Consider the following 24673-nt stretch of genomic DNA (forward strand, 5'->3'; position numbering starts at 1 on the left):
CAAAAAGTTCGTATTTATGGTGTGAGGAGCCCTCTCGGCTGTAAGTGCTTTCCTGCCATCTTTCTTGGCTGTGCACTGTGTTTGTGCCAGCAGGAATGGGTCCCCAGGCTGCTCAGCCCTTTGGAATGATGTTTGCCGCTTCTGTCGCAGCTGATGGTGTAGTGTGGGTTTGATTCCCTCTGCTGCCTGAGCTAGAGTGTCTCAAAGGACGTCTGTACCCTTTCCTGAGGAAGTCAGGCTGTACAAATATGTGTGCCTGTGAACACAGCCCGATGGGACGCCAGGCGCTGGAATTTCAGACCTTGCTAACCTCTGTCCCCAGGGCTAAACGTAGAGTCCCCGTTCTTACCTGTCTTCCTTCTTTTTTTTGCATTGCAGAGTTTGACAAATTTTTAGAAGAGCGAGCCAAAGCGGCGGAGATGGTTCCCAATCTGCCATCCCCTCCCCTGGAAGCCCCCACCCCTCCGACAAATCCTTCCAGCAGGAAAAAGCAAGAGCGCTCGGAGGATGCCCTCTTTGCACTGTGAAGATTGCTCTTAGCCGCCCTCCCACCCCCATGCTCTGCAGGCGAATGTCGCTGTACGGCCACTTTGTCCTCCCACCATACTTGGCTAACAACAACCCCTTTCCCCCTGATTTCATAGATTGCTTCTCCTTCCCCCCCCTCCCCAAACAATCCACCCCCACAAGCTGACTCTTTCTATTTAAGTCCAACACTATTCCTGCCAGACCACGATTCTCCAGCACTCGCTTAATCCCCTCCTTCCTATCCCAGCTGCACAAAACCAGCTCTTGATGCTGAAAACCCCTTTAGAATGCATGAGTACGTCACACTGTGTTGAAACAAAAGCCCAGAGGGGAGAGAGCAGCCTTGCCCTTCAATTTATGTAGGGATCATCCTCTTCTGTAGGCAGGTCCTGCCAAGTAGACTGCTCTGTCGATCAGCATGTAATTGACTGAGCTGGAATGTTCAGGAGGAGCGTGTCTTTATTTTTAGATAAAATGTTAATGTATTGGCTTTCGTGTCGGATTCGACAGCAAGGAACAACTGTTCCCCTTTCAACATGTGCTTCACAAGTTAAAATCCTTTACTCTCCCACTCACACATCTCCTGGTACCATATGGTGGTCGCTTTTCCCCACTTTGTGCGGCGCTTCATATTCTAAATCTCACAGGGTATTTTTTTTCCTTGTGTTTTATCTGGGCTTGCTCTAATTTGAAAGCAGTCTGTTGGCCATGTCCAGTAGCTCTGGCAGTTGACGAGAATGAAAAACGCTGAGCTAAATGGATGCTGTAACATTAGCGCATGAAGCATTTTGCTCTTTGGGAGAGCATTCTCACATGAGGATTTTTTCTAGTGTGTTTGCCTTTTAAAATAGCTAGGTTATTTTTTCCTTACCTTAGATTCCTTCTTCAGTGACTGTAGAGCTCTGCATTTGTCTCAGCTGTTGTTAATAACATCCATGCAGATGGATGGGACTTGCTCATGGACTGGGTGTGAACTGAGGTTCCTGGATTCCCTGCCATGCCCGGTAGGATAGACACACTGGTTCTTGGTGGTAGGTATGAGAAAAAGAGGCAAACCTCACAGAGGCTTGTATGAAAATGCTGAGGGAGGTGGTTACTGTGGAGGGATTAGCCATGCCTGCCTGTGCTGGAGGTGAAACTCCTCATTTCCTTCTAGGTTTGGGCCTGACAAAGTGTTGGATGATTGTGGCCATGCTATTTGTAATTTCTGGAGTGTCCTTTGATACCTCTGCCCCTTTATTAACTCCCAGCTCCTACGGGGCTGCAGTCTCCCTCCTGTCTGTGCAAACAAGCATATTCCCTTGCTTGCCAGAGGCATGGTGGAGAGTGCTGCTCTTCCTGGAGCTGCCAGAAGGGATTCCAGCATGTGTGCCTGCCTTGCTGGGCTGACAAGCAGAGCTGGAGCAGGCAGCTCCAGCCATCGCTGCATCCCGCAGCATGTTCCTTGGTAGGAAGCCAGTGGCGCAAGATGGCAGGATCAAAGAGAGCGCTGAACTCATGGCAGGGAGAATCTCCTGTCCTGACAGAGAGGCACTTTATCAGATGAACACCCATGCAGGCAGCAGCGCTGCAGCCCCTCTTCCTCAGGGCGCTCATTGTCTTAGGCAACCAGCCACTTTGTTCTGACTTGGCATGTCTGAGCTTCCCAGGATGCTGATGTGTGTCAAGCTCCCTCAGAAGTTGTTCTAGACCAAGAAGCTGTGCTATAAACAGCTGATGTGAAAGTGATAGAAGCTTTTCTCTGAGCATAGTTATTTCAGCTCATAACGTACTCTCTAGGGTTTGCCACGCTTTGGTAGGTTGTGACACATAAAACCTTTTACCAAATGGCCCAATTGCAGCACTGATGGTCTTTGAGAGCAGTCACATTAATCTTTGAAGGGAAGCATTGTTTGGGGCAGAATTTCCAGGCCATCCCAGGTCAGATGTCACTCTGTGCTGTCCCTGCTCATCCTCTCCTCTGTCCTGCCCTGCCTGCATCCTCTTCCAGGATCCCTCTGTATGTAGCTGGGCCCAGGCAAGGCTGCCCTGCCACCCCCCGGCGCTCGTCTCTGCTCTGTAGCTCACTGCTCCCTGTCAGCTCTGCACTGTGCAGAAAGTAGCATGGCTTGCAAGTGGACAGGGAAAATCACTGTAAGGATGGAGATAGCTTGGGGATCAAGCTGCTGCTTCTCCCCACTTGCTGGCTCTTTCCCCGGTTGAAGCCCTTCCATGTGGGTCTGCAGAGGCTTCCTCTCCATTTCATCTTCTCTGTGGCTAACAGAAGGTGCCAGGACAGTCTGCCTTGGTTGCATGTATGCACTGCTGCTCTCGCCCACTGCCCTCGGTGTTTAACACAAGGCGAGCCTAATGCTCAGATACCGGCTGCCAGACACCCCGCTGCCAGCTCCTGCCAGACTCTGCCTTGCTGCAACATATCAGATGTGGCCACCAGCTCCCAGAAACCTGAGGAAACTTCTGTTGTGATGCTGATTTGATTTCAGACAGTGTCTGGTGACTGCCTGAGCAGTCTTGCCAGCATAGAATGAATTGTTGGTATTCCTGTCAATGCAAAAAGCTCCGTGGGTGTTTTAAGTGTGTATTTGCTCTTCTAAATCCTTGAAACACATTGACCCTGTAAATGGCCACATCAGGTGATTCTAAGCATGTTAATCCAGCTTCCCTGCCAAGCCGGAGGAGATAATCGCATTGCTCAAGCATGGGGACATTGTCAAATGATGCTGAGTGGCAAGGATATCACCAGCGCTGTCATCGAGCCCCCCTGCAGACTCCCACTGCTGTGGATTTGCTGGCCCTTCTTATCCCACCCCTAAGCAAAAAAAAGGGGGGGCGGGGGGTGGGGTGCGCTGTTAACACTTCTTTCTGTCATGCTAAACCTGTCCTGGGACTTCCAAGTTGTTGCTTTAGAGAGAATCTGGCCCCTTTCTGGAAGATCTTGCAGAGCTGTCAGTGACTGCTCCCTCCGACCGGGGAGGAAAAAAGATGAAACAAGAAGGCTGGGGCTGAGGGGAGATAAGGAGCATGTGTTGGCACAGCTCAAGGGACTCTCTTCTGTGCTTGCAACCTCAGGCACTCTGTGGTCCCCGCTGACGCCCCGCGTTATCTGCTGGATATTGCAGGGGGTGGCAGGTGCCGTCAGCACAAGCAGCGGCTTTGCTGGAAGTAGGGCAGCCCTCAGGAGATGCCTTCCTTGAGAGGTGTGTTGTCAGCCTGGGGCAATGGCTAAACGTCCTTTTGGTGGGACCCTTGATGGGTCTGGTAAAAGCACAGCCCTGATGTGAGTTAAATTTGGAGCCCGAATCCACCAGACCTGGCTCTCGCGGGCTGAGCACACAGGGGCTGGAAGCACCGAAGGGGACAGAGCATGCAGCAGAACGGGTGGTTTAGCCCAAACCTTCTTTAACAAATGTAAGAGCTATGCTAGAGCTTCCCTAATGTCCTGTATCAGGATCTCTCATCTTCCCCGTCCTCCTGTGGTCTGCAGAAAACCTGAGCGGTGGAAACTGTTTGAGGGAAAGGGAAGGGGTTTTTCGCTTCAGAAGACCGACCTCTCAATTTATTCTCCCTTCGCTTTCACTCTAAGTGCTTCCTCTGTGCAAGTGGGCAGAGGACTTGCGTGGCTCCGACGCTTGCGAGAAGAGAGATGGAGCTGCAGCCTGATCCGCTTTCCATGAAAAATAACATCCCAACGCTTCCTAGGCATATTAGGAATCACAGCTTGACACTCAATGACACTAAATTATTATTGGGGTCCTTTGTAAGTTCTAATCATACCCTAATCTAGGTTAAAATATTTATTTTGTCAATATATTTTCTTTCCAGTGTGTTTTTTAACCTCTTCTGTTAACCCTTCATGTGCTGAGATGTAAGAAATGAATGGTTTCTATTTAAATATATCCTTTCGGGTTTTTTAATTGTTATGTGTAGATTTCAGCTGCATCTTTGGCAGGTGTAATAGATAACAATGTGCTGTACAGACATTTAGGGTGTTTAGTATGTAGGTAAGGCTCATAGGAGAATTGCTCATAAAAACGTAGCATGGTGTCTCTTAAAGGGAACAACATAAATGCAGAGACTGGTCCTTACTGGGACCCTCACGTAGCCTCCCACATACCTTTCCCCTTCCAATTATCACAGCCTCCATCTCTGAAATGTGCTGATCAAACCCGCTCTGCCATTTCCAGGGCTGTTTTTACACCTCCAAGCTGAAAAAGGATTTTAGTGGGGTTTTCTGTTCGTTTGACTTCGTTCAGCTTTTTTTATGGGATACATTGGCTGTTTCCACTTTTAAATGGAGGATGCAGCAGAGCTGGCTGCGGTGGCGAGATGTTTCCCTCCAGTGGTGGAAGAACAGATCCAGGCGGTGGTTTCAGACCCAGGGCAGGGGTGATGGTCCCCCTCCGTAAGCTGCTGCAGGAGCTGGGCTCACCCTTCCCTGGCACCCTGGCCAACGCAGCCTGTTCCTGTTCCTCTCTATTCAATGCTCTCCTGCTTTCACCCATGAGGACAGGACATGCAGACCAGGAGAGCAAACACAGCAGCATTTTCAACAGTCTTTTTCATCCGATGAGTTGTCAAGTCTCTTGCAGCTGCTGGGAGTCCTGTGGAGTGGGAACTGCTTGTGCTATCTCCATCCCCAGGCCAGCCTCATCCAGCTCAGTCATTGTTTACCTCCTAAATGCTAACCACAAGGCTTGCGGAGCCTACCCTGGAAAAAAACAGCTCAGGACAGTTATTTTTATGGAAATAATGAAGCAGGCAATCAGTGAGTGGATTTATAGCCGCCTTGGAGGTAACCCTTCAGCTGCTGGGGGCACCCACCCGCCCTTGCGCACCCCCAGAGGAAAGGAGGCAGCAATCCCCTTGCCAGGTGCCCAGAGGCATCGCTGGTGCCCACGCAGCACCTTCCACTCGTCCCTCCCAAACTGCAACCTCCGGAGCGGGCTGTGCCCGCCTGCTCCATCCCCAGGCTGCCAGCCCCAGCCTCCCCACACCGTGCCCCAGGTTGCCTCTCCATCCAGGAGAGAGGCGAGGTTGCGTTTCACTGAGAGCCGGCTGGCTTTCGAGCGGTGCCGAGCTCCGGTGCTGGTTCTCTTTAGCCCATGGCAAACCTATGCCAGACTTCTCACCCTGCTCTGTGTTTTTATGAGTACTAGCTCCTCATTCTGTACATGTTATTATGAGCTATCGTTAACCCTACAAATGTAACCTGTGTAATAGCTTCTCTGTATATTACAGCTGTAGGCTTTCCAGATAAAAGTGGATAATATTTATTTACTGAAGATATTGGATATTTTTTTGTTTGGGAATGGGGCAGGGGGAGAAGGGGGACATAACTGTTTTAAAGAGATTGACTGTGTAAAGAGAAACAAAATACACAAAAAGCAAAGAAACCCAACACTAAAATGTTGCTGTATTCACATAGAAAGTGTTTACGTTAAGGATGATACAACTGTATTAATCTGCCATTGTTTAACTTGCTCCAGAAATCATCTCTACTTTGGTTCCTGCATGTGAGATACTCCAATAAATACACTACTAGTGTGACCTGGAGGATGGTATCCGTCTGTCTCTCAGGTGGTGTCTCGCTCTGCTTCGCTGCCCGGCCTGAACGCACGGTACGAGTGAGCGGGGGAGACACGCAGGGTCTGCAGCTGCTGTTGGGTGCCCGTCAGATGTCAAAACACGACGCAGGCTTTTGGGAATCCTCGGTTTCCTCCAAATGACAGAGGCCCGGGTATTCTCACTGGGAGAAGGGTTTTCCCCAGCAGAAGATGCTCTTTGTGTCTTTACATGGGTCTTGCTGTGCACGGTGGTGTGTTGCCACTGCTGGTAAATTTGTTCCTCGCTAAATCTTTGGCACATCTTTTGTGGCGGACATCAGACAGGCACACGGGTGACAACCTTGGTGCCTGGTGGGACCCCTGCCTGCCTTGCAGGGCTTGCCAGATGGTTCTCAGGGGGTAACTTCAGATCACCTGCCTTGGTGACCTAGAAAGTGACGGGTAAGTTGTTGTGCGCTGCAATGCAGGTCATGTTCCCAGCCCATGCAATGGGTGACTTCCTGACTCATCAGCCAGGAATTTGTTCCAACATCCTCATTTATGATGGTGGTTGTGATGGACAGAGGAGAAGGAAGAGCGGCCATCTAGGAACCCTGGAGAAGTGACACGGCATTACTTCGGCCAAAGACGAACCAATTTATCAGAATGGTGCCCTCTGTCTCACACACAAAGATCAAAACTAATGGTCTGTGGTTTAAAAGCTGTGTTGGGGAAGGGGGGTGTGTGGAACAGCTTGAAAGATGGGTCTCCCCTCCTTGGAGCTGCAGATTAGCATGCATTAAATCCAGCTCTGCCCTGGCTTGTTTACCATCACACTGATCATGTGCCTGACTCTGTGTCGGATATATTCCCGTAGGTTCATGGTCCAGCTCTGTTGAGAAAGGTGCGGAGCTACCGCTGCCCTGACAGAGCAGAAATCGCACAAAAAGCACTGGGTCATAAATTTCCAGCGCTGTGCAGGGCGAAGGCTGTCAGAGCGGGGGGCTGCTGCCTTCCAGGGGGGCTGCACCACACTGTCTTCTGCAGCCCCATGGTTAAACGCATGAGGCAAAGATCCCTCTAACCCCAAATTCTGTCTCCAACAGGGGCCAAAGTGGGTGCATAGGGAAGAGTGTAAGAGCAGGACAAGCACGTGGGCGCATTTTGCATGTGTGCAGCCCCAGCCTCCAGCCACTGGTGACACCTGACTCCCCAAACCGAGCACGGCTTCCCTGGGTTTGTGAACCCTGATGGGCTTCTTGTCTCCAAACCTGCCCAGGCTCCCACAGAGACCGTGCAAGCTCCCAGTATGGGCTGGGGGCTTCCGCAGATCGCTGCCCTCCACCGCAGGCTGCTGAGCCCCAGTGCAAAGCACGCTGCAGAGCCCGGTACGGGCTGAGCCTCAGACAGGGTGCATGTCACTGCTTTTCAGCATTGGGCACCGAGTTTGGATCTCGGTGTGAATGGGAAATGACCACATGTGCATTTGCCTTTTGCCATTTCACCTCGGGGTAAATAAATCCTGAGCGGGGGCTGCACGGCACACTGGAGTGCTGCTGGTCTCGGCTACATGTTTACCCAAGCCGTGGCTCAGGAAGGGATAGTTGACAAAGAGGAGTTACAGGTAGTGAAGGAGAGAAGAGGCTTTGAATCTGTTTGCGACACAAATTAATGATTAACACCGCGCTCTGCCATAGCAAAACAACCCCCGGAGCACAAGGGGTGCTGAAGGCTGGGAGTGGGGCGTGCCAGCAAAGCCCTGGGCGGTCAGGGCTGCTTTTAGTGGAGGGTTAAGATATGCTGGCAGGCGGCAAACATCCTGGGGCTCACATCTGGCCAGGCACAGCGTTTTGGGGAAGCCCACCCAGCTGAGCGAGGAGGCAGCAGAACGGGGGATGCTCCACGCGGGGTGCCTGGGGCTGCCGCGTTTGGGCTCCGCAGCTGAAGCATAGCACGTCCCGGAGCCCGTCGCTGCCACCAGTGCGGTTCGGGACGATGCTCTACGCCGCCGGCGAGCCCTACGCAGCCGCCCGAGCCAGCTGCAGCCATGCGAGCCTGCCCGGCCGGCTCGGTGGCCAGAACCCAACCGTCTTGGGGCCGGTTTGTTTTCTGTCTCATCCCTGCGGTTTCCTCCAAGCCTGAGCTCAGGAAAACGTCTCAGCGACTCCGAAGCAACCACGTGGCCCCGCTGCCATCCCCGCAGGACCGACATGATGTAATCACGGGCCCTGAGCCGTGATGCAGAATCACTCCACTCCGGGCCGCCGCGCTTATTGGCTGCGTGGCCCTGGTCCTACAGGCGGGGTTTTCCCTACCCCACAACCAAGCTTACCCCGGGGAACCCCACCCCGCGTGGCATCCATCGGCCTCCAAACCCACCCCGTCCCACGGAGCTGCCGGAGTGCTTAATTCTTCCCCGTTGCACCGAGGATGCCGCTCGGTTTTGGTTTGGTCCCCCGGAGCAGGGGAAAGCATCATGTGGGGGTCCCCGGGGTACGTTGACCCTCCGGCTTGGGGGAGGCTCGGAGTCAGGGAAGGAGCCCTGCAAAATCTGGCTTTGCCCGCAGCTTGTGCGAAAATAAAGCCATGTTTACGCGTGCGACTTTCCCCCCCTCCGTGTCTCACAGGGAAGGCTGTGCCCCGGGTCTCGCGTGGGTTGTTAAAGGTGCGTGACCCTCACGTTCGCATGAGGCTGCCCTAAATCCTGGCGGGGCCACGGCACATCCACCTCCCCAGCCCTGGAAACGTGCCCCTCTCCTCCTGCAGCATGCAGACTGCTGCAAGCGCTTTCCTGAAAGCGAAGGGAAACCTCCCACGGCCACGGAGCCCAGCTTCTCCCCCGTGACCTGAACAAAAATGTGAGGGGGAGCACACGCCCCCCCCGCACGCCCCATGGCACGTTGTGGATCTCTCGAGGGTTTTTCTTTAATGTTTGCTGTGGGCGAGAGATGTCCGAGTGCGGGTGATGCTGCCCCAGCCGTCGGCACGGAGCTGAGCAGGACTCCCTGGGCTCGTCCCCAGCTCGGGCACAGGTTAACGTCCCCAGCTCGAGGAGGCTCAAATTGGGGTGAGGGTGCAGAGGGACCGGCAGGGCTGTGCACCCACGGCTCTGCCACCGCCACGTGCCACGCACGGGGTGCTCTGCGTGGTCCCCGGCGATCCCAGTGTCACACCGGGGTGCCCTGTGCCACGCAGGGGATCCCCATATTGCACAGGGGTGCCCGTTGTGCCACCACATGGAAGGCAGTGAGGGTAGGGGGGGAGGTTGTTACGGTGCAGCCAGGTTTAATTAATTCACGGGTAGCCTCAGATTGTGCTGGGTGGCACAGAAGAGGGGAGGGCAAACTTTCTGGGGGCTGATGTTGCAGCGCATTTTCTTTTCCAAAATTATTCCCAGCAGTAAGACAAACCACGCAGCGCTGCAGGGCGTAGCGGCGCGGCCTTGCCCTGGTGTGAGACCCCCACGCTGAGACCCACCACCCGTGGGCAACCACGGGGCTGACCCCAACGGTACCAGCAGTTTTCCTGGTTCTCACAGCTCACGGTACCTGGGAAGGTGTGTGGCCTCAGCTGGGACTCACAGGGCAGCATCGGCTCTTCGGCATCCGCTAACTGCGGCCGCGGGAGCTTCTCCCACCCCGGGCCGTGCCGTGGTTGGGCAGCAGTGCTGGGATGTGGCCCGGACCCCAGAGCTGGGAGGGGGAAGGCAGATGTCCACAGCCTGCCTCTGTACCAGGAACCTCAGGAGCCTCGAGAGGTGATGCAGTGGCCCAACCTCACCCTGGCACGTGGCCTCCACGAGGTGCTGGGGGCTTCCGCAGCCACGGCCACCACCTTCTCCCCACGCTGGCCCTCCTGCCTTCTCCCACGTGTGCCCCGATCGGGGGCTAAGTGATATTTAATGCCCAACCCAGGTATCTAGAGGCCAGCGCAGGTATTTGGTGCCTGTCCCCAGAGGTCGGTGCCTGTCCCAAGGACTCGGTGACTGTCCCAAGGACTCGGTGACTGTCCCAAGGGGTCAGTGCCTGTCCCCAGGGCTCGGTGCCTGTCCCCAGAGGTTGGTGCCTGTCCCAAGGGGTCTGTGACTATCCCAAGGGGTCAGTGCCTGTCCCCAGAGGTTGGTGACTGTCCCAAGGGCTCGGTGCCTGTCCCCAGAGGTCAGTGCCTGTCCCAAGGGGTCGGTGCCTGTCCCAAGGGCTCTGTGACTGTCCCAAGGGCTCGGTGCCTGTCCCCAGGGCTTGGTGACTGTCCCAAAGGGCTCGGTGCCTGTCCCCAGAGGTCGGTGCCTGTCCCCAGAGGTCGGTGCCTGTCCCAAGGGCTCTGTGACTGTCCCAAGGGCTCGGTGCCTGTCCCCAGGGCTTGGTGACTGTCCCAAAGGGCTCAGTGCCTGTCTCAAGGGGTTGGTGCCTGTCCCAAGGGGTCGGTGCCTGTCCCCAGGGCTTGGTGACTGTCCCAAAGGGCTCGGTGCCTGTCCCCAGAGGTCGGTGCCTGTCCCAAGGGGTCGGTGCCTGTCCCAGGGGCTCGGTGACATTCCCAGGGGACTGCTGCCCAGCTCAGGGGCTGCAACCAGCCTCGCTCCCTGCTCCGTTTCCCGGCGCACCAGCTCCCTGCCCGCTGCCGCCGGGGGTCCCGGCGCGGTGCAGCGGAGCGGCGGGTCCCGGCGCCGGCGGGGCGGAGAGGCGGCCGCGGGGCGGGCCGCGGCGGCGGATCCGCCTCCGTCCCCTCCCTCCCTCCCTCCCCTGCCCGGTAGCAGGTCTGGGCACGGTTCAGCGGGAGCAACTTGGCGGCTCGTCCCCTTCCTCCCTCTCCCCGGGCCAGCGCGGCCATGGCGGGCGGGCGGCCCCGGCGTTCCTAAAGCCGCCGCCACCCGGGAGCCGCCGACCGCCGCCGGGATGAGCGCTCTCGCCTTCGACGACGGGGCCCTGGAGGGGCTGTCGCCGTCCCTCGGCCTCTCCGGGGCCAGCGATATCGACACGGCCCTGCTCAGCGACATCGACGGTGCGTCCCGACCCGGGCGGCGGCGAGCGGAGCCGGGCTCGGTGCCCAGCCGGGACCGGGCCGGGGGGCGGCTGGGTTCGGGGTAGAACCGGGGCTCGCTGCGTGGCCGGGACCGGGCTCGGTGTGTGGCCCGGGGCTGGGGAGACCGGGCTCGGTGCACGGCCAGGGAAGCGGGGCCCGGGACGTGACCGGCGGGGAGCGGCTTCGGTGCATGACCGGGACTCGGTGCGTGGCCGGAGAACCGAGCTCGGTGTACGAGCGGGCTGAAAGGGATAGGGTTCGGTGCGCGGCCGCCACACCGGGACATAACCGGAGAGACCGGGCTCGGCACCGGGTCCGGCGTCGGAACCGAGCTGCTGGAACGCGGAGTCGGTGCATGACCCGGCGGTTCGGGCTGGCTCCGTTACCGGGAAGGGGGGGCTCGGGGAGGAGCAGGGTCCCGGGAAGGGGAGGGGGGGTGGGTTTGCAGGACACGGAGACCCCCGGGCTGGAGGTGCCGGTGCCGGGACAGCCCCGACGGGCTCCCCCTCCCCCTCCGGCGACCGCAGCATCGTGTCGCCTCTAGCCCCGCCCCCTCCGTGACGTCACCGGCGGGGTTACTCCCGGTCATTCCCTCCAGGACGCCCGAGTTCTCCAAACCACCGATCCCGGTGGTTGGAACCCAGCAGCACCCAACTCTTCGTCAAACTGGGGGCGGGGGGGGGTGTCTGTGGGATGGGGGATGTTGCCGAGGGGATCCGTTCCCCAAGGGGACCCGCTCCCCGCCACCCTGGCAGCGAGGTCTTACCGATGCCGGGTGTGGCGTTAGCATGGCTTTAGCCAAAAATTGGGTTTCCTAGCCCTCGGCCAGCCCCGCGCCCGCCTCGCCGCATGCTCCACCGGCTCTGCCGGTCCGCGCCGGATGGCGCGGACCGGCAGAGCCGGTGGAGCATGCGGCGAGGCGGGGCGCGGGGCTGGCCGAGCTCTCCGACGCCTTCTCCGGCGCAGGGGCGTCTCTCCCAGGGTTGGACCTCATCCCGACGGCAATTCGGGGTGGATCAGGGCAGCTCCAGGTGTCACCTGCCTGCCCCCGGTGAAGGTTTTGGCGTGAGGGTGTCCCCCGCCGTGGGGTTTTGCCACGCTCCTTTGCATTACGGCCACCCGGGCCACCTCGTGCCCCACGGTTCCCCCACGTGGCCTGACGTTCCACGGGCTGTGGGTTTGCCACCCGTCCCTGGGTGGCCACGGGTCGTCCCTCATTCCCGTGCCCACCCCGGGGTGACTGTGGGATGCGCATTCGGGGATGCGGGTGCCCCACGCCCGCCGGGACCCGCCAGGACCCACAGCCATATAGCTCTGCCCCACGGGCTCCCATGGCCTGAAGTAGCGGAGTGGGGGCAGCCGTGGCACTGCCGGGTGCCTGCGTCGTGTTGATGGCGTGGGTGGCAGTGGGTGCCACGGGATAGAAATATTTGGTAGGTGCTAGGTGGCTGGGAGAGCCGTGCCCACCCCCGAGGCTGGGCAGTAGGAAGGGGGGGGGCCAGGAGGGAGCACCCCCTCTCTGCACCCTCGGACTTTGCTCTCTTGCCCCTGCACCATGGAGAAGCCTTGGGGGGGGTCTCTTGAGCAGGGTGGGGGGGTTGAAGCTGGGAGGCCCCCCTGGAAAGAAACCCACCCACGCAGAGAGGGATGCCGAGGGCTGGATGTCTTTTGGGGTGTGGGGGTTGAGAAATGGGGCTGCGCAAAGACCCCGGTCCTTGCGGGGCGTCTCCTCTGGGCGCTGGGCATCGAGCGAGGGACGTCGCGTTGCGTCGGCCGAACGCGGGGGTCGAGGGGTCGCGCGGGGCGAAGGGGTTAACGGCGGCTGACCCCAAGTAACCGCCGGCGGGTTACGGCGGGGTGTCCGGCAGTAACCCGCCGCCGGGCTCACCTTGGCGTGGCCGCGGGGCTGACCGGGGGCGGCGGGCGGCCGGCGGGCGCGCGGGCGGCGATTGGCGGAGTCGCATCACCCCATCGCCGGCCTCGCTCCAGGCCTGGCGCGGGCAGCGGCGGGGAGGGCCGGCGGGGAGGAGGCGAGAACATGGCTTTAAAATATCCCGGTGCTTCGTCGCGGCACGATACGGGGCTGAGCGGGGGTCGCGGTCTGCTCCTGGGGACCCCCCCTGCGCCCGCCGGCATGGAGAGCACCTTCGAAGGTACCCCCTCCTCGCCATCCTCCTCCTCCCCGCCTGGCGGGGTCACCGCCGCGGGCCCTCTCGGGGTGCTGCACCCCACGGAGGGGTGTCTGGGGACCGTGCACCTCGGTGGGGGCATCCCGGGGGGGGGGGGTGTGCGTGGGGGGGTGCGCCGGGGGGTACCTCGGTGGGAGCATCCCGGGACACCTCGGTGGGGGCATCTCCGGACACCCCGATGCTTTGGGTGTCGATGGGGACATCCCGGGGCACCCAGGTCCCATTGAGCGGGGCAGACCCCCCCCCCCCCCCCCCGGCTATTTAACCCCGTGCTTGCCCAGCTGCACTCCTGGGGGGTGGCGTGGGTAGGCACGCCTGGCACGGGGGTCTGGCACATCCCAGGTGTGTCACCCCTCTGTCCCAGCCCGAGCACCCCCTCCCCTCGATACAGGGGCTGCTTTGGGGGTTGCTGGGGTTTCCAGTACAGAATAAATGAACGAGCTGGCACAAGCCCATCTCTGCCCCCCTCGACCTCAGAAATAGCTGCCTGAGGCTGAGATCCTCCCTGCCACCCCCAGACCGGGCTGGAAACTTCTGACCGCTGGTGGCCAGGCCCTGGGACCCCCATTGCGAGCGCCGTGCCTCAGTTTCCCCACTGGCAGGGTGGCTGGGGGGCTGGGAGGAGAAGGGCACAGCAGATTCCTGGGCTCTCAGGGAATTTTGTCCCTGGGTTATGGAGAGCCATCCCCAAAGTGCTGAGCCGTGGGGTGGGCAGAGTGGGGCCAGCTGGGGGACTCCCAGGGCTTTGGGGGCCCCTTGGGAGGTGTGGGGCCGGGGCAGCCGCTGACAGCATGGCCGGGGGGGGGCTGTTTTGCAGACATGCTCCAGCTGATCAACACGCCGGACAATGACTTCTCGGGGCTGTTTGACTTGCCGTTCGGTGCCCCCGACAGCACCGTGACCCCGGGGCTCTCCCCAGCCCAGGGCACCCTCGGCACCTACCTGGGGCCCAGCAAGCCTCCCCCCGCCGCCCCCACCGGCACCGTCTACCCGGGGCCCCCCGGGATGGCAGCCTTTGCTCCGCAGCCCCCGGCCCCGCTCCTGCCGGCACCGGCCCCGGGTGTCAAGGAGGAGCCGGCGGCCGTGCCCAGCAGCCAGCCCCAGCCCGGCGTGATGCTGGCCCCCAGTTTCGTCCCCGCGTCCTCTGGCCAGTTCAGCCCCCAGCCCTTGGTGGGCTACCAGAACCAGCACAGCTTCTCCGGTGAGGATTTGGGGGTGCAGGGAGGGGGGTTGTTGCAGGGGGGCTCTTGCTGGAGGAGGGGGATGCGTCCCTGCGGGATGGGGCTGCCTGGGGTGGGCTGGTGCTGGGGGGGTCCGGTAACGTTGTCCTCTGCTCCATGCCCAGCCGTGCAGCCCGGGGGTGCGGGTCAGGCCCTGCCGAGCCCCCTGCCCGCCCCGCAGCCAGGCCAGCCCGTGGCACTGCCTGGCTCCGTGCAGAGCGTGGCACCCCAGCAGCTCCTGGCCCCCACCGCCCCCGCCACCCAGCCCGTTTCGCCCCAGATCCAGCCAGTGCCGGTAAGCCCAGGGCCAGGGGTCGGGGGGTTCCCAGTGGCCCCCCCCCAGCCCTGCTGACCCCCCCCACCCCCCAGGTCCTACTGCAGCCCCATTTCATCAAGGCTGACTCCCTGCTGCTGACGGCCGTCAAGACGGACGCCAGCAGTGCCAAGACCTCCGGTATCGCCTCCCTGGCCACCAGTGCCAGCGGCTCTGCCACCCCACTGCAGGTGCCGGTAGGTCCCACTGCCGGGGAGCTCTGAGGTGGTGGTGGGATGCTCCGGGACCCCCACCGACGCCGTCCCGCATCCCCACAGGCTCTGGTGAGCGGAGGGACCATCCTGGCCACGGTGCCGCTGGTGGTGGACACGGAGAAGCTGCCCATCAACCGGCTGGCACCCAGCGGGAAGCCGCCACTGGTGCAGAACCGGGGGGAGAAGCGCACGGCGCACAACGCCATCGAAAAACGCTACCGCTCCTCCATCAACGACAAGATCGTGGAGCTCAAGGACTTGGTGGTGGGCACCGAGGCCAAGGTGGGAGCCTGGGGGTGGTGGGGCAGGGGCGGGCAAGGGGGGGCTTCGCCCGGCATTGGGGCTGAGCCGTCCCTGCCCGCCGGCAGCTCAACAAATCGGCGATCCTGAGGAAGGCGATCGAGTACATCCGCTTCCTGCAGCAGAGCAACCAGAAGCTGAAGCAGGAGAACCTCGCGCTGAAGATGGCCGTGCAGAAGAACCGTGAGTGGAAGGGCAGGTCTCGGGGTGGAGGGGGACTCAGCCTTGGTGCTGGGGCTGCCGTACCCCCCCAGCACCGCTCAGCCCATTCTGCTCCCCCCGCAGAGTCCCTGAAGGACCTGGTGGCCTCCTGCAGCGGGGGGGCCAAGGCGGAGACCCCCATGGAGGTGGTGAAGGCGGAGGTGATGGAGATGCTGACGCCGCCGCCCTCGGACGTGGGCTCGCCGTCCCACAGCAGCCCGCTCTCGCTCAGCGGGGGCAGCAGCAACAGCAGCAGCGACTCGGAGCCCGACAGCCCCCTCTGCGACCACGGCAAGGTGGGGGGGGGGGTGCTGGGGGGGGTTGGATCCCCCACCCCGAGCGGGGCAGGGGATCAGCTGCATCACGCCAGGGGTGCCAAGAGCAAGGCGCACCAGATGCCGGCGTAGGGAAAGGAGCCGAGAGCCCTGGTCTTGCTCTCTGAGGCTGCTCCTCACCCGATTTGGGGCTGGAGGGAGGGATGCGGGGGCATTCTGGGGTGCAGTGGGCTGCTGGACCCCTGGCCCATGCCCATGCCCCATGCTCTGTACCCCAAAATGTGCTCTGTGCCCCATGCCCATACCTTGCACTCCATGCCAATGCCCTGTATCCCATACCTGTGCCTCATCACCATGCCCCATGCCCATACCTATGCCCCATACCCCACACCCATGCCCATACCTGTGCCCCAAGCCCTATGCCCCATGCTGTGTACCCCATGCCCGTGCCTGTACCTGTACCCTATGCCCTGTACCCCATGCCCTATATCCCATTCCTGTGCCCCATCGCCATGCTCCATGTCCATGCCCGTGCCCCGTGCCCATGCCCTGGGGCTCAGAGCAGCTCTGCCCGCACAGGTGAAGCAGGAGCACCCGCCGCCCTCGCCCAGCAGCCAGGGCATGCTGGACCGCTCCCGCATGGCCCTCTGCGCCTTCGTCTTCCTCTGTCTCTCCTTCAACCCCCTGGCCTCCCTCCTCCGGGGTTCCGGTGCCCCGGCCTTTGTGGGGAGCCCGGGCACCGCTGGCCCCAGCAGGAGCATCATGGCTGAGTCTGGCACCATGGGTAAGCTCTGGCATGGGGTGGGGGCTCTTGGGGTGGAGGCCACAGGGTTGGAGGCTGTTGGGATAGGCGTGGGGTGGAGGCTGTCGGGGTGGGCATGGGGCAAAGGCCATTGGGATGGAGGCTGTCGGGGTGGGCAAGGGCTAGAGGCTGTTGAGGTAAAGACCGTTGGGGTGCTGGGTGTTTGGGGGGGTGTGTGGTAGGGGCTACCTGGGTCGAGGCTGTTGGGGTGGAGCCCATCAGGGTGGAGGTTTTCGGGGTGGGCCTGGGGTGGAGGCCGTTGGAGCGGAGACCATCAGAGCGGAGGCGGTCACGGTGGACGTGGGGTGAAGGGCATCAGGAGGGGGGGTCTTGGGGTAGGTCTGGGATTGGAGACGACTGGGGTGGAGGATGCTGGCGCGGGGCAGAGGCCATTAGGTGGAGGCTGTTGGGGTGGATGCCATTGGGGTGGAGGCTCTTGGGGTGGGCACGGGGTGAAGACCACCGGGATGGAGACCCTGGGGTGGGCGCAGGGCGGAGGCGGCGGGGTGGCGCTCACCCCCTCCCCGCGCAGAGGAGCCGTGGGGGTGGTCGCAGTGGCTGTGGCCCACCCTGGCCTTCTGGGCGCTGAACGCGGCGCTGGTGCTGGGGGCGGTGGTGCGGCTCTTCGTTTGCGGGGAGCCCGTCACCCGCCCCCACTCCGAGCCCTCCGTCCTCTTCTGGCGGCACCGCCGGCAGGCCGACCTCGACCTCGACCGGGTAAGCCCCGCCCCGCCCTGCCCCACCCTGCATGATGTCACCTGCCCCACCCACCCTGGCCACGCCCCACTTGCCCCCACCAACCCTTTCTCCCGGCACCCCCTCTCTGGGTTAGCCCCGCCCGTTTCACAGCCCCCGCCCCCCATCGCCATTAGCCCCGCCCACCCCCTCTAAACTCACCCCACCTCTCGCGCCTGGCCCCGCCCCTACACCGCTGCCCCGCGATGTTAGCTCCACCCACCCGCCGTGGCCCCGCCCCCCCGCGCTGACCCGCTCTCTCCCGGGGGTCGCAGGGGGATTTCGCCCAGGGTGCCCAGCACCTGCGGACGGCTCTGGGGGCACTGGGGCGGCCGCTGCCCGCCTCCCACGGGGACCTGGCCTGCAGCCTGCTCTGGAGCCTCCTGCGGCACCTGCTCCAGCGTCTCTGGGTGGGCCGTTGGCTGGCCGCCCGGGCCGGGGGGCTTCGCTCCGACCCGCCGCCCCCCGCCCACGTCCGGCAGAGCGCCCGAGACGCCGCCATGGCCTACCACCGCCTGCACCAGCTCCACCTCGCCGGTACGGCCCCGCGCCGTGGGGCGGGGGGAATGCGATCCCCACGCCGCGCGTCCCACCTAAGACCCCCCCCCCCTTCCATCCCCATCCCCGCAGGGAAGCAGGCCGGGGGGCACCTGCTGGCCATCAACCTGGCGCTGAGCGCCGTCAACTTGGCCGAATGCGCCGGCGACGCCGTCTCCGTGGCCGCCTTGGCCGAGATCTACGTGGCGGCCGCCCTGCGGGTCAAGGCCAGCCTGCACCGCTGCTTCCACTTCTTGGCTGTGAGTGCGGGGCGGGGTGGGGGTGGGGGGTCCCGTCTGTCCCCTGGGACTCAGTCTCGGCTCTCCCCTCCCTGACACCCCCCCCCTCTCCCCGCAGCGCCCCTTCCTCTGCAGCGCCCGGCGCGTGGCCCTGTCCCACGGCGGGGCCGTGCCCCCCGCCATGCAGTGGCTCTGCCACCCCTTGGGTCACCGCTTCTTCGTCGACGGGGACTGGGCCGTCAAGGGCGTCCCGAGGGAGACCATCTACAGCTCTGCCGGCAACCCTGGTAACCCCCCCCCCACTACCCCCCACCGGTGCCCCCAGCCCCCCATTTCGGGGTGGAGGCGTACCCGCTCACCGCCCCTCTGTGCCGCAGTGGATCCGCTGGCGCAGGTGACCCAGCTTTTCCGCGAACACCTCCTGGAGAAGGCGCTGTGCTGCGTGGCCATGCCCGAGCCCGGCCGCCCCGCTGCCCAGGGAGAGGGGTACGTGCCGGGGTGGGCACCCCGCTCCCTTCGCCCGGCGTGGGGTCGGCACCGCTCACGGCCCCTCTCCCGGCAGGCGCTTCTCCGATGCGCTCGAGTACCTCCAGCTGCTCAACGGCTGCTCTGACGCCAGCGGCGCGCCCGGTCCTGCGCCCTCCATCAGCTCCGGCTTGGCGGCCATCACAGGTGAAGCCGGCGTGTGTCCCCCCCCCAGTTCCCGGGGGACGCTTCATCTTGGGGGCCACGGGGCCGTTGGACGCCCCGCTCCCGTGTCCCTCCCGCCCCGCAGGCACCGACCCCGTGTCCAAGTGGTGGGCGTCCATCATTGGCACAGTTATTCACTGGCTGCGGGGAGATGAGGAGGGGGCCGAGCGCCTTTACCCGCTGGTGGAGACCATGCCCCGGGCGCTGCAGAGCTCCGAGTGAGTGCTGGGGGGGGGGGCATTGGGGACGGGGCAGGGGGGGGTGAGGGGGTGCCAGCTCATCGCACACCTCCCCTCCTTTTTGGGTTGGCACAGCTTTTGCTAACGCACTCTGAGTGCTGCGGCTGTGCTGCCCAGTGTCCGCTGAGTGTTGGCGGGGGGCACAGTGAGGGGTCTGCAGTGACTCTATCCCCCCCCCCCATCCTTGCAGGAAGCCCTTGCCCCGCGCCGCCCTGCACTCCTTCCGAGCCGTCCGAGCCATGTTGAGCAAGCAAGACGGGAGCCAGGCCAGCCTGAACCACTGCGAGAAGGCCAGCAGCTGCCTGCGGGAGAGCCTGGAGCTCGGCAGCCCCCCCAAAGGCACCATCGATAAGGTGAGCCGGGGTGGGGGGCAAAACGGCCGCCCACCCCGGGGTGGGGTGGGGGGGGTAGGGGGGGAGAGCACCCAGCCCTCGCGGGAGGTGCCCCCGGCCCTCGCGGGGGTGCATTGTAGTTGCATTGCATGTGTCAGACTGGGAGTGCAATGCCCCTGCCATGCAGCCCGGCGGGGGTCCCGCGCAGCGACGCCTGCCCGCAGGGACCTCCTCGCCCCCCCCCCCCGCCATCCGTCTGTCCCCCGTCCCCCGACCCCCCCCGTCTCCAGCTCACCCAGGTCCCCTCGCTCCCCCTTCCCACCCCCTGGCCCTTTCCCAGGCGGTCCAGCTCCTGCTCTGCGACCTTCTCCTCGTCACCCGCACCAACCTGTGGCAGCAGCAGATGAACGTCAGCCAGCAGCGCAGCTGCCTCTACCAAGCGTCCGCCCTCGAGCTCCGCGGTTTCCAGCAGGATCTCAGCAGCCTCCGGCGCCTGGCCCAGACCCTTCGCCCCGCCATGCGTCGGGTGAGCCCCTCGCCCCTCGTCTTGGCGGGTCCCCTCGTCCGTGTGTCCCCCCCCCCAGTGCCCGGCTGTGCTGACTGCGTGTCCCCCTCTTCTTCCTCTCCAGGTGTTTCTGCACGAAGCCACCGCCAGGCTCATGGCCCGGGCCAGCCCCACACGCACCCACCAGCTGCTGGACCGCAGCCTGCGGAGGAGAGGGGTGCAGGGCAGCAAAACAGGTAGGACACGGTGGCGGGGGGGACACGACACCCCGCTCCCCACCCGCAGCACCCCAGCAGCGTTGGGTGGTGGGAGACAGGGGCTTTGGTGGTGACGCCTGCTCTGGGGTGGGCGAACAGCCCCGTCGCCGTGCCAGAGCATCCAAGGGAGGAGGGTCGGTGGCTTCCAGCGGCACCCTTGGGGCTGACACCCATTCTCCCCCCCCCACCCCTCCAACCTTAGCCGGCGAGCCGGAGAGCCACCCCACGCCGCGGGAGCACGCCGAGGCTCTGCTGCTGGCCTGCTGTTACCTCCCACCCAGCTTTCTCTCGGGGCCGGGCCAACGCGTGGGCATGCTGGCCGAGGCCGCCCGCACTCTGGAGAAGCTGGGTGACAAACGGACGCTGCACGACTGCCAGCAGATGATCATCAAGCTGGGCAGCGGCACCACCGTCACATCGGGCTAGTTGGGGGGGGGGGGCACGCTGCCAGCCCCCCCCCCCCCCCATTAGCCCCTCCTGGGTCCGGGATGTGGGAGAAGGGGGGTGGCGGGGAGGCCCGTGCCTCAGTTTCCCCTTCACCCCCAGGACGGGAGCCCTTTCTGCGGGACGGTGTTAGGGAGCAGGTTTTAAGGTGGGGGGGGGAGGGGGCAGGGTGATGGTCGGTGCCACCGGCAGCGGGTGTGGAGGCTCCCGGTGTGGGACGGTCACGCGTGGGGGCACCCCGGGTGGGCTCAGCCACCCCATGGCTCTGTCCTTGTCCCCAGCCCGCTCGGGTGATGGGACGTGGGGACCTCTAGTGACACTGTCCCAGTATTGCATGGCACTGGGATGCTTGGCCAGCCTGGCCCCCAGTGCCACCTCGTAGCCCCCCCACCCCAGTGCCCTGGCACAGGGTGGGGGCCTGTCCTCGCCCCCCCCAACCCTCTCCTGGTGTCCTGCTGCTGCAGGGGGGGGCTTGGGGCACCTCAGCATTGCCCCCATTATGGGGGGGGGGGGAGATTTGGCCCCACGGTGGCAGCTAAGGGCCCTCTCCCCAACTGTGCCCACAGTAGGTAAGAGGGGACCCCCAGCCTATCCCTCCCCCCACCCCAGCACTGACCAGTCCCCCCCCAGTTAGGAGCTGCCATCACCCCCCGGGCACAGCCGGGCCTGAGCGCTTTCAGAGAAGGGATGGCAGGGTGGCAACGGGGGTCCCGGGGGGCTGGTGGATGCCCCCGTCCCCTTGCTTTGCCCCCCTCTTGTATATAGCCCCCCACCCTGCCCCAGCCCCCCCCCCCCCCGCCTTGCCTTTTTAAACGGTATTTTCATAGTTGGAGAGTTTTGTACAGATGATTAAAGCTGATTATTTATACCAGTGTGTGCTGGACTGGGGTGGGGGGACACTGGGATGACACAGACACTGAACTTGGGGGGCACGCAGGGGCTGGGGCAAGGGGGGGATCCCCCCCCCCCAGCTGGGCATCGTGGGTCCTGCCTTGCCCCCACAGGGCATGGAGGGGGGGGGAATGACAAGGGTGGCAGGGATGGGGACACTGGGTGCCAAGGGACCCCAAACACCCCCTCCTTACCCCAAGATGTGCCGGGGGTGCTGCCCCCCAGCCCCCCCATACCCCAGCCCTACAGCAAGACCCTTGGTACAGGTGGCACCTGGGGACAAAGGGCCAGCCAGGGGCTGGCACGGCCCGGGGGGGACCCCCGGGAGCCCCCCCAGGAGAAAGAGAGGCCACGAGCAGGGCGCCACGTACTTCCAAAACAATCGTTGTATCTTTATTGACGCTCTGAATGCAATGACCTGTTTTTTACTCTTAAGGAAAATAAACATCTTTTAGAAACAGCTTGTTACACACAATCTTCAGTGTGAAGCAATATACTAATAAGAACACTAGTCTTAACATTTACAGTCTTCATATATATTATATATATGTATATGTATACATATATATACACTATATAATGAGGCAATATATAATACACACGGTTTACCATTTTACAGTCATATGTACAAGATGTCACTAAAAATAGCCATATTTCAGGCAACACTGCCAGGGACACCAGGATTTTTATTTTTTTTTCTTTAAATTAATTATTTTTATTATTCTTTCTCTCTTCCCCCCCCCTCCCTTTTTGTGTTTTTCACTCCTGTGTCCAAGGCAAGCTGCTGAAACGACAGACATTTTGTGGCCAGCAAACCTTGAGGGTGAGGACTGGGTGGGACGGAGGGGACACGACAGCTGGCGGGGACACGAGGTGCTGGCTCTGCAGGGTCCGGGATGGGGGACACGGATGGGGCCAGCACTATGCCACCCCCCCCCCCCGCTTTGCAAGATGCTTTGCAGGTGGGGGGGCAGCTGGCGGCTCTGTTTTTAGGATGGGATTTGGGGTTGATTCACCCTGGATTGGTTATTTACTACCTGCGCCAGGGTGCGGGTGGTGCAAGGTTGGGGTGTGCAGAGACTGGGGAGTCATGCGGGGCACCCCGCGGGGACAGGGGCAGGGGGTGATCCCAGTGCTGGGCAGCCCCCCAGCTCCACCGAAGTGGCTGGGAAGGGAAGCGAAAGCCGAGGGAGCCGAGCGAACCCGGCACCCAGGGCAGCGAGGGGCGAGCCAAGGCCATGCAGAGGGAGGAAGCAAATGCCTCCTCCTCCTCCTGCAAGGCCCCTGCTGCCAGCTGGAAGCCATTTCTGAGCTGCTTGCACCCTCTTGCACCAGGCTAAAACCCTGGGCATCAGCACCCAGAGCCCTGGGGTTTGCACCCAGAGCCATGGGGTTCAGCATCCAGAGCCCTGGGGGTTGGTTTGCACCAAAGCCCTGGGGTTTGCACCCAGAGCCATGAAGGTTTGCACAAGCAGAGGGAGCAAAGCCCGTCCCCAGCAAGAGGAGCTGCAGACGAGGTGCTGGCGAGGCCGAGCAGAAGGAGAAGGGTGGGTTTTTTTGGGGGGGGGGTCCCAAAGAGCAGGACCAGGTGTCCCCATCCCAGCAGCGCCAGCGGCCCATGGAGCGGGAGGGTGGAGGGTGCAATGGGCCGGGGTTCGGAGGGAGGGAGCGGGGCTGGGGCAGCCCGGTGGGCGCCCACCAGCCCAGCCAAGCACCCTTCGCCCCGGTGGGGACCCAGGTGCCCAGCGCAGGGGCTGGCACCCCGAGACAGGCAGGGTGGGAGCCAGACAGGAGATGGAAGAACGAAACGGAAAAAGCAGAGTGGTGTTTCAAACAGCAGGCCGTTGTTTGTCTTTTTTTTTTTTTTGTCCTTTTTTTTTTTTTGTCCTTTTTTTTTGTCTTTTTTTTTTTTTTCCTTTTCTCCGCCGCACGTATATACAGACAGACACCGTGAGGTTTGCTGAAGGCAACATCTCAGATCAGATCAGTGTGAGATATGGAGAGCCGGGACCCGCGGGGGGGTCCGGCGGCCCCACAGTAAGACAACATCGCCGGGACCCCCCCCCCCCTCCTTGTACACGGCCCCCCCCCGCCCCGACCCCCCCCCCCCCATATTCCCTCCCCCTCCCTGTGCAGCCATGGCGGGCCGGGGAATCCCGTTCCGTCTCCCGTTCGGCCAGGCCGGGTTTTACCGGGGCCCGGCGAGGGAACGGGTGGAAAACCCGGCGCTGGCTCTACCCGCCCGGAACGGGCTCCGGCGGGGCGGGGGGGGGGGGCTCGAAGGTGGCGGGGACGGGGACGGGGGGGGACGGGGACGGGGCGGCAGCGCTGCGCCCACCTGCAGCGGGGCGGCTCCCGGTACGGCCCGGCCCGGTCCGGCCCCGCTCCCGGGGCGCTGCCTCCTCCGCCGGTCCCTCGTTGGCGGTGGGTGCCCACCGGGCGCTACACCGGCTGCCTCTGCGGGGAGAATTGGAGGGGGGGGGGTGTCAGCCCGGTGGTCCCGCTGAGGGAAGGTGGGGGGGGGTGTTAGCCCCTGGGTCCGGTCCCCGAGCCGGTGGGGATGTCCCCATCAGCAGCCACCCTGCCCACCCGTGAATAATCGTGCACCCACCCGAGATGCGGGTGCTTTTAGCACGGGTTCAATTACCGCCCACCACCTCGTTAGCGCTCAGGGAAACCCCAAGAACCCGGTTGGGGGGGGGGGGTCCCAGACCCAGCACCCGCTCGCCTAACCCCGCAGCGGTGGGGTCCTGGGAGAGCTGGTATCCCCCAGGGACGCGATGCCGTGCCCCACGCGATGCCCCTTGCATGCGGGGCTGAGCGCCCGGGGTGGGTGTGCAGTGGAGCGGGGTGTCCCCGGGGGGGGGGACATGGTCTGAAGGCAGGTCCTCCTACCCCAGGGGGGCTGCAGAGCATTGGAGGGGGTGCACGGGGGAGGTCTGGGCTTACCTTATGTTTGGGACATTTCAGAGAGAAGCTCTCTTCGGTTAATAAGCAACCTGCGAGGAGAGGAGAAGGCTGTGTCAGGGGAGTCCCCACGCTGCAGGACGGCTGTCCCCAAGTGCCAGGGGACACAGCACCCCCCCCCGGCCCACGGCCTCCTGCCACCCTCCGGACCAACCGCAGCGTTTGCATGAAGGGTTCAGCTGAGGCCGGCCAAACTCAGGACACCAGCCAGCACTGCCGGTGGTGCGGGCAT

General features: G+C 62.7%; 3 protein-coding genes across 9 annotated transcripts in view; 2 read left to right on the forward strand and 1 right to left on the reverse strand.

Moving 5' to 3' along the window:
* TOM1L2 (target of myb1 like 2 membrane trafficking protein) overlaps positions 1-6081 on the forward strand; it is a 58949-nt gene extending 52868 nt beyond the window's left edge. For all 4 annotated transcript variants that reach the window (XM_052772488.1, XM_052772489.1, XM_052772490.1 and 1 more), the window contains one exon: positions 379-6081. In XM_052772488.1, coding sequence (XP_052628448.1) covers positions 379-527 — 149 coding nt within the window. In that variant the 3' untranslated portion in view covers positions 528-6081. The remainder of the gene's footprint in view (positions 1-378) is intronic.
* Positions 6082-10805: 4724 nt separating this feature from the next.
* On the forward strand, positions 10806-21934 carry SREBF1 (sterol regulatory element binding transcription factor 1). 4 transcript variants are annotated; one of them, XM_052772733.1, is made up of 19 exons: positions 10806-11069; positions 14097-14480; positions 14625-14794; positions 14869-15009; positions 15091-15309; positions 15396-15510; positions 15613-15824; positions 16383-16587; positions 17138-17322; positions 17616-17877; positions 17971-18137; positions 18235-18403; positions 18494-18602; positions 18679-18788; positions 18892-19024; positions 19236-19398; positions 19718-19903; positions 20007-20118; positions 20342-21934. In XM_052772733.1, exons 1-19 carry the CDS (start codon positions 10964-10966, stop codon positions 20563-20565), a joined length of 3372 nt encoding a protein of 1123 aa, XP_052628693.1. In that variant the 5' UTR covers positions 10806-10963; the 3' UTR covers positions 20566-21934. The 4 variants fall into 4 exon arrangements, with proteins under 4 accessions (XP_052628693.1, XP_052628694.1, XP_052628695.1 ...); XM_052772734.1 differs by having other exon boundaries at positions 14869-15003; XM_052772735.1 differs by lacking the exon at positions 10806-11069 and adding an exon at positions 13136-13243 and having other exon boundaries at positions 14869-15003.
* Positions 21935-23598: 1664 nt separating this feature from the next.
* RAI1 (retinoic acid induced 1) overlaps positions 23599-24673 on the reverse strand; it is a 76221-nt gene continuing 75146 nt past the window's right edge. The window contains 2 exon segments of the mRNA XM_052772731.1: positions 23599-23931; positions 24424-24473. Coding sequence (XP_052628691.1) covers positions 23917-23931; positions 24424-24473 — 65 coding nt within the window. The 3' untranslated portion in view covers positions 23599-23916.

Source organism: Harpia harpyja, chromosome 21 (genome assembly GCF_026419915.1).
Source record: "Harpia harpyja isolate bHarHar1 chromosome 21, bHarHar1 primary haplotype, whole genome shotgun sequence".
NCBI lineage: Eukaryota > Metazoa > Chordata > Aves > Accipitriformes > Accipitridae > Harpia > Harpia harpyja.